Below are 20,089 nucleotides of genomic sequence, written 5' to 3'. Positions count from 1 at the left end.
TGAATCTGAGAACGTTGTATTAGGCGATACATAATCTTATAGGGTGCAACAAGGGTGACCCAGAGAGGTTTGTCTTATTCTAAGTAAATAAAAACATGGGGGCTTCCATGAAGCCACAGAAAGGTAGATTTAAAATTAGTAAAAGCATTAATTACTTAGTTAAAAGAATTAAAAAGGGAATATCCCAAATGGTAGAAGAGATTCTATGCAAAATAGCTGCAATTTATTTTTTAAGTAAAACTACAGTCATGGTTGAACCTAACATTTGCTTGAATACATCCCTCCCTGGTTTTAAAGTGATTATATATATATATATATATATATATATATATATATATATATATATATATATATTATAGCTACTACCCTTTCCTCTACATCCCATCTTCCAGTTAATCCACAGGGGTTCCGCTCTTTTTTGATAGCTAAGACCAGCTAAAGAAGTTTGAATGAGCTTACTGCTTGAAAATAACGAGAAAGTAGTGGAGTCCTGACTTCTCTTGTTCAAATGCTCTTGCCAAGGCCTTCTGAGGTTTCTCAAGGGGACAATGGTTACAGAGCTGAAGTTAGAGGAGCCTTAAAATCACATGGGATAGTCCTTTAACCATGTACTTTATTTCCTCTACAGCCCCTTTAGTGACAGAATATCTAAAACACAGTGAGCTATAAAACAAAGTGTTAGAATGTCTTGAGGGAGAGCAAGGCAGGTGAGAGTGTTGAGTCTTATCAAGGAAGCTGGGCAGAGACAGAGACTCCCATGGCTTTTGGAGTGCTCTCATGGAGTCTATGCCCAAGTCCTTTAAGTGCTGGTTTACTTCCCAATTAAATGTGGTTGCCAGCAAGAGCAATGGCGTGCTGGTTCAGAAGGGAGAAGCACAAATAAAAGAATCAGCGATGAGGGATTTGCAGGCATTTCTCAGATCATATAAACCAAAGTGGACATTTCTTCAGGATGCTATTAGCTCCTCTTCTTTCCCACGTGGGATCCTTCAGTTTGCTTGCCTGCGAGGAGGCTGTTGAGAATCATTCAAGCCAGTTAAAGAAATTGCTTAAAGTAAGGATCTGAAACACAAACACATTAGCTCAAAGTGCTTGGAACACAGTAACAATCACAAAGTCCTTACTTCTTTTCTCCTTTGTACCATTCGAAGGCTGGAGGCGGCACACCTGCACCTTCGCATCTTATCAATCCACTGCGTCCGGGGGCCACGGTACCGGATTTAATTTCCTGGATGGTAGGAGCAACTGAAAAAGAAACACACACAAATAAACCGGTGGGTAAGTAAAAATAATCTTCAGCAGAAATATAACACACATATATTTCCATTCCTTCTGTATTCAAAGCAATCTTACGCCTGATAGGCCAATGCATCACATTTTCAGGGTGTTATGCTTCTAATACAAGACTTTCAGCTTCATTTTTCAAGTTGGACAATAGACGAATGTTCCCAGAGAGTGTAGAGTAAATGCAATACATTTTGGCCTTGCTTCCTATTGGAAAACGGCATTGGTGAGGGACACACTTCATCTACACTCCAGCCAAACTATACTCCAATAATAGCTCTCAGATATTGAGTGATCGCTCGAAGCCAGGCACTGGACTAGGTGATTTTTGTTCATGATTTCTTCACAGCAATACCCTAAGCTAGATGGCATTATCCCTTTTTACAAATATAAAAATTGAAACTCAGAGAGGGTAAATAATTTGTCTAAGGTCACACAAGAATTTGAACTTGAAGCCAGGCATGTTGACTCAGAACCTAAGCTCTTTCAATATTCTATGCTTTTCCCTGTCTGCTCCCCATGTATTAGCTCTTTAGCGATTTTTTGAAATGTGGTTTCTTCTACCTGGAATGTTGTTCTTCCTCATTTTCACAGATTCAAGTGCTAATTTAGGTGTCACCATCTCCAAACTCTTCCCTATTGCTCTGGCTACAAACAGTTTTCCCGTCTCTAAGTAGTGTTTATAAATTTCCCATCCCAAACTATTTCTATCTTGTATTGCATTTATTTATCAGTAGCTCAGGATTCCTTGTTAGTTTCCTGAAGGCAGGGTAAGTATGTGATCAATTTGCATATTCAGATATCAGAGCACAATGCTTGGCACAAAATGATGCTTGAAAAGGTTTTCTGTAGAATAGTCATTCCTTTATTTATTAAATAGTTATTGAGCCATCAAAAACTGTCAGGTATTTCCCAAGGCACAAAGCAGTTAAACTTCCTGACAGGATGAAGCTTATACTCTAGGGGGATGGAGAAACAGAGTATAAGCAGTAAGTATCATAAATAATTAATTTAAATGAAATGTTAGAATCTGATAAAATATATGGTAAAACATACAGCAAAGTAAGAGGCATTAGAGCAAAGAATGGATTGCAATTTTATGTAGGGTAATTTGATTAGGACTCATTGAGAAGGTAAGATTTAAGCAACACACATAGTCTTCCAGGAAGAGGGAGCAGCTTGCAATAAAGGTCTGAGGCTCCAGCAAGCTGATTTGTTTGAAAAAAATATCAAGGGGATCAGTGTGGCTGAAGCAAAGAGACAGAGGGAGAGCAGAAGATGGAATGTGATGGGTAATTTTGTGTTACCTAGACTGGGTTCAGATATTTGCTAAAAATTACTTCTTGGTGTGTCCATGGAATATTAGCATTTGAATCAGTGGACTCAGTAAAGCATGTTACCCTCTCCAATGTGTGTTTGCATCATATAATCCACTGAGGGACTACAGAGAAAAAAAGGCACAGGGAGAACTCACCTCTTCTCTGCCTAACTGCTGAGCTAAGACAGCCTCTGAGTAGTTATTAAACCATTGGCTTCTCTGGGTTTCAGACTTTCAGACAGAGACTGACTATACCACTGGTTTTTCTGGGTCTCCAACTTATAGACAGCATATTGTGGAACTTCTGACTGTATAATCACTTAGTCAACCCCTTATAATATATATATTTTAGTGGCCCAGTACATGAAATTCATGCACATTAAAAGGGAATTAATTAGAGTAAATATTTTAATATTGCTTTTTGCCCTTTCTCTATAATAGAAGTGTCAGAGATAAAAGAAAATTAGTAAAATGTATATGAAAATTTCCCTCCTATCAGAGTCTGGGGCGTGCCGCGGGACCCAGAATCAAGTTCCTGCCCATCTGAATACGCCTCAAAATCACGCAAGACCCAGACCCCGTCGGCCCCACCCACATCAAGCCCTGCAGGGAGGGTGGCGCGGCCTCAGGTCCCCCGGCCCCAGCACAAGGGCACGAGGATGCGAGGGCATGAGGGTGTGACAACCATTTGCATATTAGCTCTTTATTATATAGGACATATTTATATAAATACTAGAAGTCTGGTGCACAAATTCATGCACAAGTGGGGTCGCTCAGCTTGCCCAGTGATCAAGGCCTATCAGGAGGCCGGCCCAGGGGGAGGGACCTCAGAAGGTTGGCTGGCTGGGGGAAGGGGTCCCACCCCTGATTGGGGTGAGGGGTCCAATTGGGGGTGGGGCCAACCAGGGGGAGGGGCCACAGGCAGTTAGGGGTCGCCTATTGGGCCCAGATCGGGCCGGTTGGCTACCACAGTGCACAGCATAGCAACTGCTTGTTCTGGTCATTCTGATCGGTCCACCATTAGGTCATTGGGCTTTTATTCATTTTTTTAAATTTATTTATTTTTTAAATATATTTCTTTATTGATTTCAGAGAGGAAGGGAGAGGGAGAGAGAGATAGAAACACAAATGATGAGAGAGAATCATTGATTGGCTGCCTCCTGTACACCCCCCTCTGGGGATTGAGCCTGCAACCCAGGCATGTGCCCTTGGCTGGAATCGAACCTGGGACCCCTCAGTCTGCAGCCTGACGCTCTATCCACTGAGCCAAGTCTGCCAGAGGGCTTTTATATATATAAATATATGTGTGTGTGTGTACACACATATACATACATATATACATAGGTGTTTGTATATACAGTTGACCTTGAACAACACAGGTTTGAACTGCATGGGTCTACGTATATGCAGACTTTTTTCCAATAAATTCATCAGAACATTTTTTTGGAGATTTTCTTAGTACTCTGAGGCAAACATATCAATTACACTAGGCTAGCATAAGGCAATCATATTGCTGCTTCTTTATTACCAATGCATGAATGCCTATATATAAATACCAATTTCTTTTTCACATTATCTTTTCATTTCTGATGTCTACGAAGCTCTTTATTTCCACCTGCAATGTTAAATGATAGCCTTTCTTGGTAATCTTAGTTGTAGCTCCTTGCTTTTCTTCACTTTGAATATTTCATGTCAATTACTTCTGGCCTGAAATGCTTCTGTTGGGAAATCAGCTGGCAGGCTCATGAGAGCTCCCTTGCAGGTAACTGTCTTTCTTTTAATGCGCTTAAGATTCTCTTTATCTTTAACCTTTTCCATTTTAATTATGATGCTTCTTAGTATGGGCCTCTTTGGGTTCATCTTGATGGGGACTCTGCTTCCTGGACTTGTGAGTCTTTTTTGTTCACCAGGTTAGGAAAGTTTTTAGCCATTATTTCTTCATACAGATTCTCGATCATTTGATCTCCCTCTTCTTCTGGTACCTCTAGGATGTGGATGTTGCTATGCTTGATGTTGTTCCAGAGGTCCCTTAGACTTTCATTTTTTAACATTTTTTTGATGTTGTTGGTCTGTTTGGGTGTTTTCTGTTATCTTGTCCTCTAAATTGCTGACTTGATTCTCTGCTTCTTTTAACTTGCTGTTGATTCTTTCTAGTGTAGTCTTCATTTTAGATATTGTGTTCTTCATTTATAACTGTTTCTTTTTTATTCTTTCTATGTCCTTTTATGTTTTTTCTATCTTCTTGTTTAAATACTCACTGAGAATTTCCATTGTTTTCCTAAGGTCTTTGAGCATCCTTACAGCCATTGTTTTTTATTCTGTATCTGGTGTCTTGGTTGCTTCCATTCCATTTAGTTCTTTTTTATGGGGATTTCTCTTCTACTTTTATTTGGGGCATATTTTTGATTTCCAATTTTGTCTGACTTGTGTTTATTATTGTGTATTAGGTAGATCTGTGATGACTCCCAAACTTGTTATGGTGGTTTTATGTTGTAGGTGTCTTGTGGGGCTCAGTGGCTCAGTCATCCAGATCACCTGAGCTCGGGGCTCCAGGAATGTCTCTTATGTGGTTTCTGTGCACCCAGCCTGTTATAGTTGAGTCCTAAATGATATGGGTGGGTTTAACCCTCAGGCTGACTGACTGTAAAAATAAACCTTGATCATAGTGGAGGAGCTGTCATGTGGGGGCTGTGCCCTGAAGGGAAGTTGTTTTAGCAGCGTCTGGTGCCTGCCAAGATCTCCCTTTGGGTGTGCCATTTTTGTGGTTAGTTGGGTCAGGCTCTGATCTGCTCTAAGGCCCTCCACTCATTGTGTTGGTTCTGAATCCACTTGGATGGGGTTCCAGTGCAGGTTTATATTGGGTGCTTCCGGTAATCAGCCTAGAAATACCTGCCTGGAACTATCACGCAATTCACTGTTTGTGGCTGCATCTATTGGGTCAGAGTTTGCATAGGAGAGGCCAAGCTGTATACAAGGGTCAGCTTCCTCCAGCTCTGAGCTGAGGGTAGATCAGTAAAAGTTCCAAGGCACTCTGAGCTCTCTACTGCATCCTATTGGACACACCCTATGCATTAGCTCTATAGTGATTTTTTTAATGTGATTTTTTTCTACCTGAAATGCTGTTTCTCATTCCTACACCCTGAAGTTGCCTGGTTTTTCTCAAGAACTTTCCATAGAAAGACTATACAGTGGGCCCAAGCTGGCTTAAAGTCACAGACCCTTACACAAGGCCCAAGCTCCAGAGGGCAGAATATCCGAGGGTCAAAAGAATGGAGCTAGTGGGTCTCTGCTTGCGGGCAGTGTGGAAGGATGGAAGAGCAGACAGGAACTTGAGAGTCATTTTAAAGGCTTAACTTTTCTTCTGAGTGAAATGGTGAACCTCTACAGAGGAAGGACATAATGTGACATTTGTTTTAAAGGTACCACTCTGGCTGTTGTGTTGAGAAAAGACCAGTGAGGTTAGGATGAAATCTGAAAACTAGTAGAAAGCTATTGCTGTAAGCAAGGCAAAGTTAGGTTGACAGCTCTGACTGGGGTCGTGGTACTAGAGGTAATGAAAAGTGATTGGCTATAGTCTATTGAAAAGTTGGAGCCAATATGATTTCTTGACATATGTGAAACAAAGAGAGGAATCACTTTGGAAGGTTAGAATACTGAGAAGGAGAAGACAGTATAAGTAGAAGAGATCGAAAGGAAACATTGGCATTGTAAGCATGTGTCCTTTTTTAAATAGAATTTTAAGAGCAGTTTTAAGTTCACACACAATTGAGCAGAAGGTACAGAGATTACCCATATATTCCTTGCCCTAACACATGCATAGCCTCTCCATTATCTACATCCCCTACCAGAGTGGTACATTTATTGCAATTGACAAACCTACATTGACACATCATTGTAACCTAAAAGTCCACTGCCTTAAAATTTTTCTGTACTCTATTTATCTCTACCACCCTTGAGAACCATTGATCTTTTTACTGACTCCAGAGTTTTATCTTTTCCAGAATGTTATGTAGTTTAAATCTTATAATATGTAGCCTTTTCAGTTTGGCTTCTTTCACTTACTAATATGCATTTAAAGTTTCTCCATGTCTTTTTTCATGGCTTGCTAGCTTATTTCTTTTTAGCATTGGATAATATTGCATTGTCTGATGTACCACTTTATCCATTTACCTACTGAATAACTTCTTTGTTTCTTATAAGTATTGGTAATTATAAATGCAGCTATTCACATCTGTGTGAAAGTTTTTGTGTGGACATATGTTTTCAAGTCCTTTGGGGAAATACCAAGTCCGTTGGATCATATGGTAAAAGTATGTTTAGTTTTCTAAAAAAAGCAACTGTCAAACTGTCTTTCTAAGAGTTTGTACAATTATGAATTACTACCAGCAATGTATGAAAGTTCCTATTGCTCCAATTCTTACCATCATTTGGAGTTGTCAGATTTTAGTTATTCTAATAGGTGTGTAGTGATATCTCATTTCTTAAATTTGCATTTCACTGATGCCATATAATGTGGAGTGACTCTCCACATGTTTATTTGCCATCTGTATATCTTCTTTGGCGAGGTGTTTAGTAAGGTCTTTGGGCCATTTTTTAAATTGGGTTGTTTATATTCTTATTGTTGAGTTTTAAGTGTTCTTTGTATATTTTAGATAACAGTCTTTTATCATATATGCCTTTTACAAATATATTCTCCCAGTCTGTGGCTTGTCTTTTAATTTTATTGATAGAACTTTACACAGAGTGAAATTTCTAATTTTAATAAAATCTAGCTTATCAATCATTTATTTCATGGATCATGCCTCTTGGTGTTATATCTAAAAAGTCATCACCAATCCCAAGGTCATCTAGATTTTCTCCTATGTTATCTTCTAGAAGTTTTATATGAATGTCTTTTTTCATATTTTCTTTTCCACCAATATTTAAAACAGAATACATTTTAAATAACGTTATGAGAAAAAGTTCAATATAATAAGAACCTTGAGGATGAAAATACTAATTCATTCAGATGAATGACTTGAGTAAATATGCACTTTGGATATATTTTAGGTTTCTTTAGAAAGCAATAAAAATGTACAGAGTTTAATGCTTTTTCAAAATGCGGTGAATATGAAAACTGTAAACACTCTTAAAACAGAACATTGCCTTTTCTTTTAAAAATGCCCTTGCAACTCCATCATTTTCTGTTAAGGATGATACTTCACTTTGAAATTATAGACCTCTACATGTCTGTGATATTTTTATTCTTAATAGTAAAAGTTTAACTTATAATTCTGAAAAAAAATCAAATAAATATTTTTATTGAAGTGCTTGGCAATAATGCTAAAAAAAATAATGAACATATTTACCCAGAAAGTCTCACCCATAAGAAAATGTGAGATAATATACATACACACATTTTTATATATGTATATATGTAAATATATACTACATATACAGAGTGCCCCAAAAATGTATACACACTTTAACAGCTGATAGCTCAAATTTTAAAATTAATTCTATTTTAAATAAACACCACCTTTATAATTTATGCAAAGTGTCTATATACATTTTTGAGGGATACTCTCTCTCTCTCTCTCTCTCTCTCTCTCTCTCTCTCTCTCTCTATATATATATATATATATATATATATATATATAAATACAAACACACAAACACTCAATCATATCAGGAATCATTTTAATAATGGTTTCTGTGTTAAGCAAAGATCCATGTTCCCCTATAAAAGTAAATAAAATGTACAAAAGACATCTATAAATAAAAACCCACCTATTAGTCTATTATTATGACACTGTTTTGCTTGTGAAAAGTATAGATCAGATTGTATTTTCACTCTTGTCCTCACAAACTGCCATCTCTCTTTTTCCCTGTCAGGCTAAGGGACCATAATCTTTTATGATATTCAATTGTTATTGAAGATGAAATAACCATATGCATTAGGAGACCCATCACAAGCTTCTATTGATAACCTGGTTAGATCAATTAGTCTCTTGTTTGTCAAGGGAGCTGTGACTCATTACAAACTAAACCATGAAATCTGGAACACTGCCTGAAAACCCAGGTGTAATGAACTGAAATAAAAATCTAATTTGTCATTAGAATGCTTTTATGCAGTACAGTGTGCATATGGCTCAGCACTAGGTGTTTCACCACACAAGTCAAGGGAACATGATGCTCTTGTCTAAGGGTTCATGGGCTGCTGTGATGAACACCAAAAATGTCATGTGGAAGTGTATAAATAATGAATCAAAAATTAAAATTGAGCATAATAAAAAAGTCCCCAGAGTATTTATTTTGTGCTACAGAATTAAAGAGCTATGAGCTATGGGAAATCAATATGGAGAGGAGGGTCTCACATAGATTTCATTTTGAGGCTAAAATTCTTAACTTGAACTTGAAGGCTCTATTGATTATTCTTGGGAACATGAATAAACTCTTATTCATGTTATTCTGCCTCCTTTGTAAATGACTAGTTAAGAGGAAGAAGATTAATCCACTTATTTGCTTTTAATACCTTCATCAATTCAACAAATATGTTTATTATGGGCCACATTGATAAAAATAATACTCCTGGCCTCATAGGAATATTAGTTTTGAGATTTAGGATTTGGGGGTTTATTTTTTTGGGGGGGTATATACACATGTGCAAACAGTAAATATATATTTAAATTTATATAAATAATATGAGGTTGATATGAACTGAAATGAAAACTGAGCAAGGTAAAAGAACAGACCCTTACTGATAAGGCATAATTGAACAGAGCCTTGAATGATGTGAGAAAAGGAATCAAGTAGTTATCTGTAGGAAATTAGTAAAGTAAGAGGAAACAGAGAAGTCAAGGCCTGAGTTGAGAGCATGCTTGAGGTAGAAACATGCTTAACAGATTAAAGGAGGGGCAAGATGGTCTTTGAATTTTATTCTAAGGAGATGAAGTTTTAGATATTTGTAGTAAAGGAGTCACATGGCTTAATGAACATTTTATAAAGATTCTTTAGCTGATGTGTGAAACACAGTCTGCAGAGAGGCAGGTGAGGAAACAGACAGAGTAGCTAGAAGTCTATTTTTAGAATGATGAGAAAGTCATTGGCCAATCCACAAGAAAGGTGAGAATTGAGATAATTTTAATTAATTACATCATTGGTCAAGAATCAACTCATTTTAGTTAACAGTCAGTGACAGGACATACAGTCAAATTTCCAAGTTTACATCATTCTGAGCCCTATTATTTTGCATACATAAAAGAGTTATGTGGCCACAAAAATGTCTGATTATACCCAGTAAGTTTCTTTTCTAGGGCATATCTCAGAAACTGTGACATATGAATTTCTTATCATATGGAACTTTTTCCAAACATATGAGACCACAAAATTGCAAAAGTTTTTATATTTGAGTTTTTGTGGGTCTCTATTTCTTGGGACATATTCTGGGTATACTGGACAGTTGGACTAGTAGATGTTTAAGGTCTATTCTACATGCTATGTTGCGTGATCCATGACTTTTCAGGTCAAAAATCATCACAGATTCAACAGGCTCATGAGGTATAATATATTCATAAATTTTACATGAGGAGAAGACCTCAATTATTTGCATTATCAAGATACTTACTTGCCAGAAATATAGAATTCACAACACTTATGACTAATTAATTCTACAACTGGAGCTATAACTATATATATAAAAGCCTAAGCAACTGGACGACTGAACAACCGAGTGACCAGTTGACTGGTCGCTATGATGCGCACTGACCACCAGGGGGCAGACTCTCAATGCAGGAGCTGCCCCCTAGTGGTCAGTGCACTCCCACAGTGGGAGCACTGCTCAGCTAACCAATGGGCACCAGACACCAGGCTCAATGCTGGTGAGTGCAGCTGCCATGGTGGCTAGCCTCTCCTACCTCTGCGGCAGTGCTCCTGAGTGGCAGGCGCAGCGAGGCCAAGATGAGCGGGAACTCTCTGGTGCCCAGCCCTGGCTCGGGCTCCTCCCTGACCACGTGCCACTTCATGCACTACTACATCCCTCGGGGCATGTCGGACTGCTGGTTTCAGCCCGTTCTCCACCTGGCCTGCGGGGATTGGGCCAAAACCATCAGTCCGACATTCTCCCAAGGGGTCCTGGATTCTGAGAGGGCACAGGACAGGCTGAGGCACACCATCAATGCACAAATCCATGCACCAGGCCTCTAGTAGTGAATTATAAGCATGCTTGACTAAGTCATACAAAGCACTCATTTCCCACTAAAATGTTCCATGTCCTAAGAAATCAAATTGGGCCCTTCCTAGAAAAGACAATCACATAATACAACCTGAATGATTGCTCCCAGAGCCTATTTCGTTTACCGCCACACTCTATTGCTCTGTGAATTCTGGCCATGACCAGCGACACAAGCTGTTTTTATAGGGAGTGTGTGCATCTACATGTGTTTGGGCTTCTGGAACTGTTTTTCTTTCCATGGAGATAGTTTTTTGTTCTTCTCAGATATAATGTCTTCCAATTACATCAAAGAAGCAAAGAAGACTGCTCAAATTGATGAGTACAAATGGCATCTTTTGGAATAAACTGATTCATCTGTATTGCTGAAATTTAGGGATACTGTCTTTATGTCAGATTATATATGACTATGAGCTGAAGCAATTGAACACTAAAGCAAATTAATTTCAGAAGAATGTTATTATAGAGATGTGGGGAACAGCAAAGAACAGATGTTGGGAAAAGTCAGGAGTGAAAGGGTGTAGAAGGAATATTTAACTCCTGTGTGATTAGATGCTTATAAAAGAGCATTCTTCCATTTTCATTTACTCAACGGGATTATTTCCTATCATTGTTTAGCCTGTAATTTCAGGATGAAGATAACTGAAGGTTCTTCATCCCAAACTCCAGGCTCTGCAGGTGCAAGCAACAGAACCTTAGCACTTGGCACCCAATAAGCCTAATTGAGATTCAAGGTTTTTTTTTAGTTACATGACACCAGCCACAAAGACCTTCTTCCTCTCTTGCCATCCTCAATGGGAACATTGGTTTTGTGCTGGGGTCCAACCCCAGCAGGTCCACAGTCTTATTATTAAAAAAAATAAGAAAGAGTGAGCCTTAGTTGAACTGAGATAGTTGAAATGAAACATGAGAGTTCCAATTGCAAAAGTATTTTGAACATCACCCTTTCCCTCTCAAAATGATGGACAATGATGAAAGTACCATATTAAATAATTACAACAATAAAGAAGGATGAGAATTAGTAAAAGAAAATAAGTCATTAAGAAATTCATCCTACAGAAACTACATAAAAAAGCACTGTGGTAAATAAGCATGTTGACCTTGGTCTAGAGACTTTAGAACTTGTGAGCTACACTAAAACAGCCTTTATAAAATAGTCTTTTGAAAAAAATCTAAGGTTTCCAGTACCTATCAGAAGAACACATCATATAGGATGTGTTCAGTAAAATATTGTTACAGATGAAATTGATGATAATTGCATAATTTGACAATCTTTCAAAGGTTGTCATAGATCCCATAGAAATGGATCACAAGTTCAATAAACAACTTCTATGAGGCAAATATATCCTTGCATTCTGGACTAATTTGTTCTCACAGAAAACTACGAACTCCATGTTATTGCTAGGAGAAACATTTTAAAAAAGAATTTATTTAGTAAGATTTTTTTGAAAAAAATCACACTACTGAAATACAGCTGAATCATAATCTTCATAACATAAAGGACTTTCACTTTGAATTACATCTCTGGCTGTTTTCTCAGGGGATGAAAATAATCCAGTTTATAATGTATCTCCAGCTTCCCCAAGACCTTAAACATTTAGCTAGTGGCAAAATAGTGTGGTGAAAAGGATCTGCTTTGCAGTCAAACAAAAGTGGTTCTCACATTCATTGCTTACCTAACCCTTCTAAACCTTAGTTGTTTTTCACCTGTAAATTAAATAATGCCTACTTCACAGGGTTGCTGTATAGACAACATAAAACACTTCATGGAAAGTGCTTACCTCTGTGCTTTTCACTGAGTTGGAAGTAAACATTAGCTATTATTAAACAGGAATTATTACAAGTTTATAGGGTATCATAGACATGCTTCATTTAAAAGCATGGAATCATGATAAGGAATGGATAGAAAAAGGAACTGATTATTTAAAAAATACATTGTCTAAGTACTGTACATGCGATTAATTTAATTACAATCTGGACTAGTATATCATTTTTACTCTCTTAGAATTCCATCCATATTCTACTTTTTAAGTGTAGTTAACCAAGAAAATCTCCTTGAAAGGCATTTATGGTAAGTCTTGTCTTATTTCTTGTTGACAAAGAAGGAAGAGGCATGAGTTCATAAATGTGATACAAAATAAAAATTGTGTGGAACACAAAGGTATCTTCTCATGAAAGACATGCAATGGTGAAGGTACGTTATAGGTTAGGACATACAGAAGATCATTTTAAGGCATAAAAAGATCAATGTATTGATTCAGTTAAGCATGTGATGAAATCTCTCACAAGAAAGACAATAATAAGTGGAATTTCATATATAAACTTGACTTCAATGGTTTTATTAAACATGTAGTGTATTAAGCTGTTATCTCGGATCCCTTATGTTTACACAGGTACATAAAAAATATTTTGTAAAACATTTCAGAGCTAAGATAGCAATTGCATATTAAGTCTGATTTTAGGGCCATTGATGAAGGCCCTCGCATTGGTCCCCTAAACCGTCAAAGAAAAATCTGTGCATTTTTAAAAACTAAAACATCAGAAATTCTTTCCCTAAATTTATGGTTTGATGCTTTTATAATAATAAATGTGTTCAAAGTGTTTAAATATATGCAAGCTTTCATTAGTCATTTATATTGTGGTGTGAATGGATCTGAAAGTGTGTTGATTATTAATGTTTATCTGCTAGAAACCATTGAAGAATGAATGGTGGGGTTATCTGTGACTCATGAAGTCAATAAAAGAACAATAAAGAAAGAAAGGGTTATATAATGAGGAGTTTGTTGGTGCTTAGGCAGAATTCATTCATATATAATGTTTTTGGCAAGGGTTAGCACTAGTGAAATTACAGCTTGAAGTAGCTGCCCCCTTATAGTCAGCAATGCTCACTCCACTGATGCATCAACTGTAAAATGTCTGAAATTCTTTGGGCCACCAGTTTTATCAATAGGAATTAAATGGTTCACTGTTTTCCTAGCTGGTGAACCCAAACTTTCTTTCTTTAGACTTCACTCATGATTTGATCTCTTCTCTGTTGTCAGTCATGCTGAAACTATAGTCTTATATGATTGATTTGGATACAAGGGACACATTTGCAAGAACTGTGAAGTTGGGATTTCCAAAGGCATCTCTGTTCTCAGCATGTGCTATCTTGTAACAAAAGTTGCCCATCAATCCAAACCTTCTGAATTCTTAAACATTTGAGTGAATTATTTTCTGATTAAAACTATTATACATTTCCTAATATAAAATTATTTTTCAGTTAATCCCCAAAAAATAAAGATTAGAAGAGTTCAAATGTTTTCTTTAGATTACCCATAAAACATGAAAATATTGTTAGGAATTTTTTCTCATAGGAAAATTTTCTAGTTGTAGTAATCAGTCAAGATATGTTATTTAAACTTCTATGTTTTTTTGTTGTTGCTCTTGTTATGTTTTAAGTCATGGTTCATTTTAAAAGATTAATATTGATCTCTCAGGTATAAATAAATTAGTCTTATATATAAATTTAAGATTTTTGCAGTCCATCAGTGTAAAAAACATTACAGAAATAAAGATGTATTTGGTAATTGATGGGGATAACACCAGCGGAATCTTTCCTTGGGCTGGTTTCTCACCAGACCATGTTTCTCTCTGGCCCCAGGGCCAACCTCTTCAAGGACCTAATAGTACATGTGAAGGCACAGGGAGCCTTGAGCTGGTATGGTGTTGGCCCTATGCTGAGTAATCACTGGATCAGATTTTTTAGTTGACTGAATGGCTTATTATCTCTTTTTCTTTCTGTGGTCTGCAATAATCTTAAAATAGCACATTTAAAAAACTGATTAAAATTGTTTAATTCTAAGAAAAATGAACAATTCATATTACTAATATATTCTGAAGAATTACTTTCCAAACATATTCTTGAAGAAAAGAAAGCTTCTGAGTAGATAAAAAATTAAAATAAAAAATAAGATTTATATTATAGAAATACAGTTGTAAACTATTCTTTTCTCCCTGCCCACCATCCTCAAATGCATGACAGAGAATGTTAGACGTCTAGCAAGAATATAGGAATGTGTTAAGTGAATGACATTTTCCAAAAGTATAGGCACAGATTCCCTAGTAAGAAAATGAGCATTGAACTGAACCATTTCTCCTCTCCATGTATTTTGAGGTGGCAATCAGCTGTGTCCTTACACCTGCATCATGGAAGTTGCATTGCTATAGTATTTCTGTGTGACTTAAAAGAGTAAAGTAACCGAGGTCATGACAGTGACATGGATGTTCTTCATGCATAGACTTGCCATTTTCTTATGAACAAGTAGAGAAACAACATAGCAGAAAGGGATACTAGATGTAGAATTGAGAATTTTTCTTTGCATTTGTAAAACATAGTTTTGCATACTTGTATTTATGAAGAAAGTCAAATCACAGCAAACATAATATGTAGTAACTAAGAGCAAAAGATTAAGAAGACATAAAGTAAGAGAGATATTTTACCCACAGATGGTATATCTTAAAGAAATCAAAAGACCTGGGAGGAAGGGTGGTAGAAGCACTGTAATTTTCATAAATAATAGTATGAATTTATTTGAGAGTATGAATGTTTTACAAAGAAAAAAATGTCATCCTTCAAAAAATGATTAAGCTAAACATGATATGAGAAAACTCCAACAGCCAAAGTAATTTGACAACTAAAGGGTGTGTCAAGAAAAGAAAAGTCTGACTAACAAGTAAGAAATTCCATGTCAGCAACAGCAGCACATGAATGTTTGGGCTCTTTCTTCCTTTGCTCAGAAAGAATATATATATATATTTATTCAGCTGCTACCTTCCTTATAATCTCAATCTTATTTAGTGTCCCTTAAGTCAAAAATCATGAGATTCCTCTCTATTTATTGCACTCATCCTGTAAAACTTATCTGAGCATTTGATGAACAGTTGCTATTACTAGTCCATAAACGTCGTTACAAAACATTCCCAAGTCTTGAGAGACTCTATAATTTTGTAGGTCTGCCTTTAAAATGCATCTTATCACTTCTCACCACCTTATAACTACCATGATGGTGCAAGCCCACATTATCTCTTGCTTGGAAATATCATAACTGGTAACCCCTGGTTTGGCCTTTCCTCCCTCTACAGGCCATTCTCAGTGCAGTGGCCATCATGTTTCTGTTAAAACAAGAGACATCCTCCACCCTTACTACTACACGCAACAATGCTCTGGCTTCCCCCTTCACTCAGAATACAAGTCAAATGCATTACAGTTGTCCACAGATCCATAAATAATCTGACTTGCCTGCTCTTTCTCTGACTATACTTCTGTCCATTTTCTCTCTTGCCCAATCAGCTCTGGCTACACTGAACTGACTACTAGATATTCATGGAACATGTAACAAGAGTGTTCCTACTTTAGGTTCTTTATACTTAATAATTCCTCAGTCTGGAATACTCATCACTCAGATATATGTATGTCTTGCTAGCATCTTCATTTCCTTTTAGGCCAGTGGTTCTCAACCTGTGGGTCGCGACCCATTTGGCGGTCGAACGACCCTTTCACAGGGGTCGCCTAAGACCATCTTGCATATCAGATATTTACATTACGATTCATAACAGTAGCAACATTACAGTTATGAAGTCACAACGAAAATAATTTTATGGTTGGGTCACAACATGAGGAACTGTATTTAAAGGGCCAGAAGGTTGAGAACCACTGTTTTAGGCTCTACTCCAATTCCAACTTAATTAAGAGGACTACCCTGACCCTGTATGTAAAATATAATCTTATCCCCTTACCTACACCCCCTTCCTCTTAACCTTCATTATTGTTCTCATTAATAATAATCTCCATACAACATAGTATATATTTACTTCTTTGTTTGATGATTGTCTTTTTTCCCTTATTAGAAAGTACAATCCATACAGGAATTGTGTGCCTGTAAAATGAATAATGCAATATCTGCAAATAGGTGACCTTCATGTTTTTGCTATATAATATAACCTTATTTTTTCATCCCTTTAAACTTAGATGAATATGTAAAATACATATATTGTCAATATATAATCAATAATAAATGTTTAATATATTTACTATCCTATATAATAAAGAGGTAATATGCAAATTGACCATCACACCCTCACACAAGATGGCCACTCCCATGTGGTCACAAGATGGCCGGCAAGGGAGGGCAGTTGTGGGAGATCAGGCCAGCAGAGGAGGGAGGGAAATTGGGGGAGATCAGGCCAGCAGGGGAGGGCAGTTGTGGGAGACCAGGCCAGCAGAGGAGGGAGGGAAATTGGGGGAGATCAGGCCAGCAGGGGAGGGCAGTTGTGGGATATCAGGCCAGCAGGGGAGGGCAGTTGTGGGAGACCAGGCCAGCAGAGGAGGGAGGGCAGTTGGGGGGGGGGGGCGGGCCTGCAGGGGAGGACAGTTAGGGGCGACCAAGCTGGCAGGGGAGGGCAGTTGGAGGTGATTGGGCCTTCAGGGGAGGGAAGTTGGGGGCAACCAGGCCTGCAGGGGAGTGCAGTTGGGGGGACCAGGCCTACAGGAGAGGGAAGTTGCGGGTGGCCAGGCCTGCTGGGAGGGCAGTTAGGGGCAATCAGGCAGGCAGGGGAGCAGTTAGGCGTTGATCAGGCTGGCAGGGGAGTGGTTAGGTGGTGATCAGGCTGGCAGGCAGAAGTAGTTAGGGGCAATCAGGCAGGTGGGCAGGCAAGCAGTTGGGAGCCAGCAGTCCCGGATTGTGAGAGGGATGTCTGACTGCCAGTTTAGGCCCGATCTCACAGTCAGACATCCCCCAAGGGGTCCTAGATTGGAGAGGTTGCAGGCTAGGCTGAGGGACACCCCTCCCCGAGTGCACGAATTTTGTGCATTGGGCCTCTAGTATCTATTTACATATTTAATTAAATTTAATATATTCCTTATAGTACTTAGATATTATTTGAAACAAAGCATCAGAAAGTAAATGGTTAACTTTAGCATTTTATTCTTATATACAATATAATATCAAATGTAACACTACATAACTTGGCATTAAAATACTATATTTCTGGACAGCAGAGTTCTAGAAAAAATTCAAGCACTGTTTGTCTATGGCTTCTACCAATATATTGTGACTCAGAAAGCAATTACTGATAACCTTTGGGCTTATGCTATATTTTAGTCAGCTATTGCCACACTAATACTATGTAACAAAGAACCACCACATCTTGGTGACATATGACAGTCAGCATCTATATCTCACTCATGTGTCTGCTCTCTGTCTTATCTGTAATGCCCATTAGTCAAAGCAGTCACTTGGTCACGTCATCAATGAGCCATTCTGGCTGAAAGTCTCTTCCATACTAAAGTCACAGAGAGTTCAATGGGTTTGCCTTGAAAAGTTTATTTTCCACTAAGGATTTCTTCTTACTGAAGTAATCCTTTGAGATAGCCTAGTCATAGCATCAAAATAAATTATTTCAATGTGTGTTTGTGTGTGTGTGTTTGTGTGTGTGTGTGTGTGTGTGTGTGTGTGTGTGTTTTAGCTCTGTTTCTTTCAAGCTGGAAATAAACCTGTAATTGGTAACTAAACCAAATGTTCGCAGGGCATTTTAAATGCATAATACCTAAAAAACAAAAATAGTAAAACAATAGACAGACTCTACTGACATTCATTTAGCTATAGAAAATATGCAAAAACACTAGGTAGAACAGGTTTTGTCTTTTAATATTTTAATAAGCTTTGGAAATTTCATGCCTAATAGTTATGTTGCCCTAATTACTCATTATATTTCTAATAAGCATTTTATATTTAATTGAAATGCTTATAAAAATTTGGTATGGACAGTAAATTATTATAACTAGCATGTGCATAATGATTATGAACTGAATTTATTAACTTTGCTACCACCATTCAGTTTTGGTAACTTTCAGTTTCACCTTGGTGATTAACCACATTGTCAAATTAAACAAATATTTGTGTAGAATTAATTGTAAATGGCAAAAGCAGTGTCCTCTTTTTTGTTTCTTGCCAATTTTCATCAAATTTTATTTTTATTAGCTGTTAATTAAGAGACAAGCTCATTTAAAAATATTAAAGTATTATTAATTTTTCTTAATTATTTAAAGATTGTAGGCTTGTTAAGACATTTCAACAGGGAGCCCAATGCCAGGTGATTAGAAGCTTCCTGCTAGGTAACAGTGAGTGGTTTGCTGAGATGTCAGCTTATTTACATCCCAAACACAGAGGTATGCAATGAAAAAATGATAATTCTCATGTTTTATAAACAATGAGAATAGTTGGCTTATATCAATAAGAATTTCTTTTCCCATTTGGCATAAGTATTTCCACAAGTCTCAGATGTTAATTCTTTGTCAAATTATTTACATTAAAAAATACTAATAGCTGCAGATTAATTTTCTACCTTGAAATATAGTTCAGTGTCTGAGTCAAGTAGGCAATCAATACATGCTAGTTGATTATTAGGATGGTAATAAGATTTCCTTGTAAAAATTCACATTCACTTAGAGATAAATAAAAATAACCCGAACTTGAATGTTAATGAAAACATATCTTTGTCAGTTGAGGTCCATATTTTTGGACTCCAGATAATCTTATTCCTGACCTGGGTAATATTTACCTTGAGTGAACAAGGGAAGGTATGAACGACAAAGGTCATGCAAGATAAGCAAGGAGGATTTTTATCTAAAAAATTCCTTGATATAAATATGTAGTATAGCAGCTAAGAGCTCTGCATTAAGAATTCAGTTAGGGTCTTAGCTCATAATTAGTTACTAGTTGTGGAATGTTACCATATATGCATATGATAACATTTTGCAAAGTTTAATAGTTTTAAATGTTTTTATATAAAGAATGACTACATAAGTATATAAGGAATGAGTACGAGGAAAAGCCTTGAAAATGCTAGGTACTATCACAAATACTACTGCCACCCTGATTCAAAGCGATTATTTGGCAGAACGATGCAGGTAACTTAACATTCACCTTTCTCAAATTCTCTGGGATCATATCATTTATCCATTGATGAGTGAAACATATATATATATATTAGTATATATATAATCATGTATATGTGTATGTATGCATAAATATATGTCTATATTTGCATAATTTTTAAATCACTTACATGTCATCAATTGACCATTTAGAATATAGATATAAGAATCTCATATACCATTCCACTGTTTACTATGTACTTATATTCTAGTTTGCCTTTTGCATTACTTTTATGAAAGCAATCATCTCAAGACTTGTATGCTATTTATATATATTAATTAATATTGTTTAATTTCTATG

The 20,089-nt window shown here is 37.0% G+C and overlaps 1 protein-coding gene across 1 annotated transcript in view; it reads right to left on the bottom strand.

Annotated features, from left to right (window-relative positions):
* NEGR1 (neuronal growth regulator 1) overlaps window positions 1-20,089 on the bottom strand; it is an 893,227-nt gene that overhangs the window by 213,445 nt on the left and 659,693 nt on the right. Inside the window, exon 5 of the mRNA XM_059689178.1 lies at window positions 1,125-1,245. Coding sequence (XP_059545161.1) covers window positions 1,125-1,245 — 121 coding nt within the window. The remainder of the gene's footprint in view (window positions 1-1,124; window positions 1,246-20,089) is intronic.

The sequence above is a fragment of the Myotis daubentonii genome, chromosome 3 (genome assembly GCF_963259705.1).
Source record: "Myotis daubentonii chromosome 3, mMyoDau2.1, whole genome shotgun sequence".
NCBI classification, from domain to species: Eukaryota; Metazoa; Chordata; class Mammalia; order Chiroptera; family Vespertilionidae; genus Myotis; species Myotis daubentonii.
The sequence above is the reverse complement of the archived record's forward strand: the minus strand, read 5'-3'. Positions and strand labels throughout refer to the sequence as shown.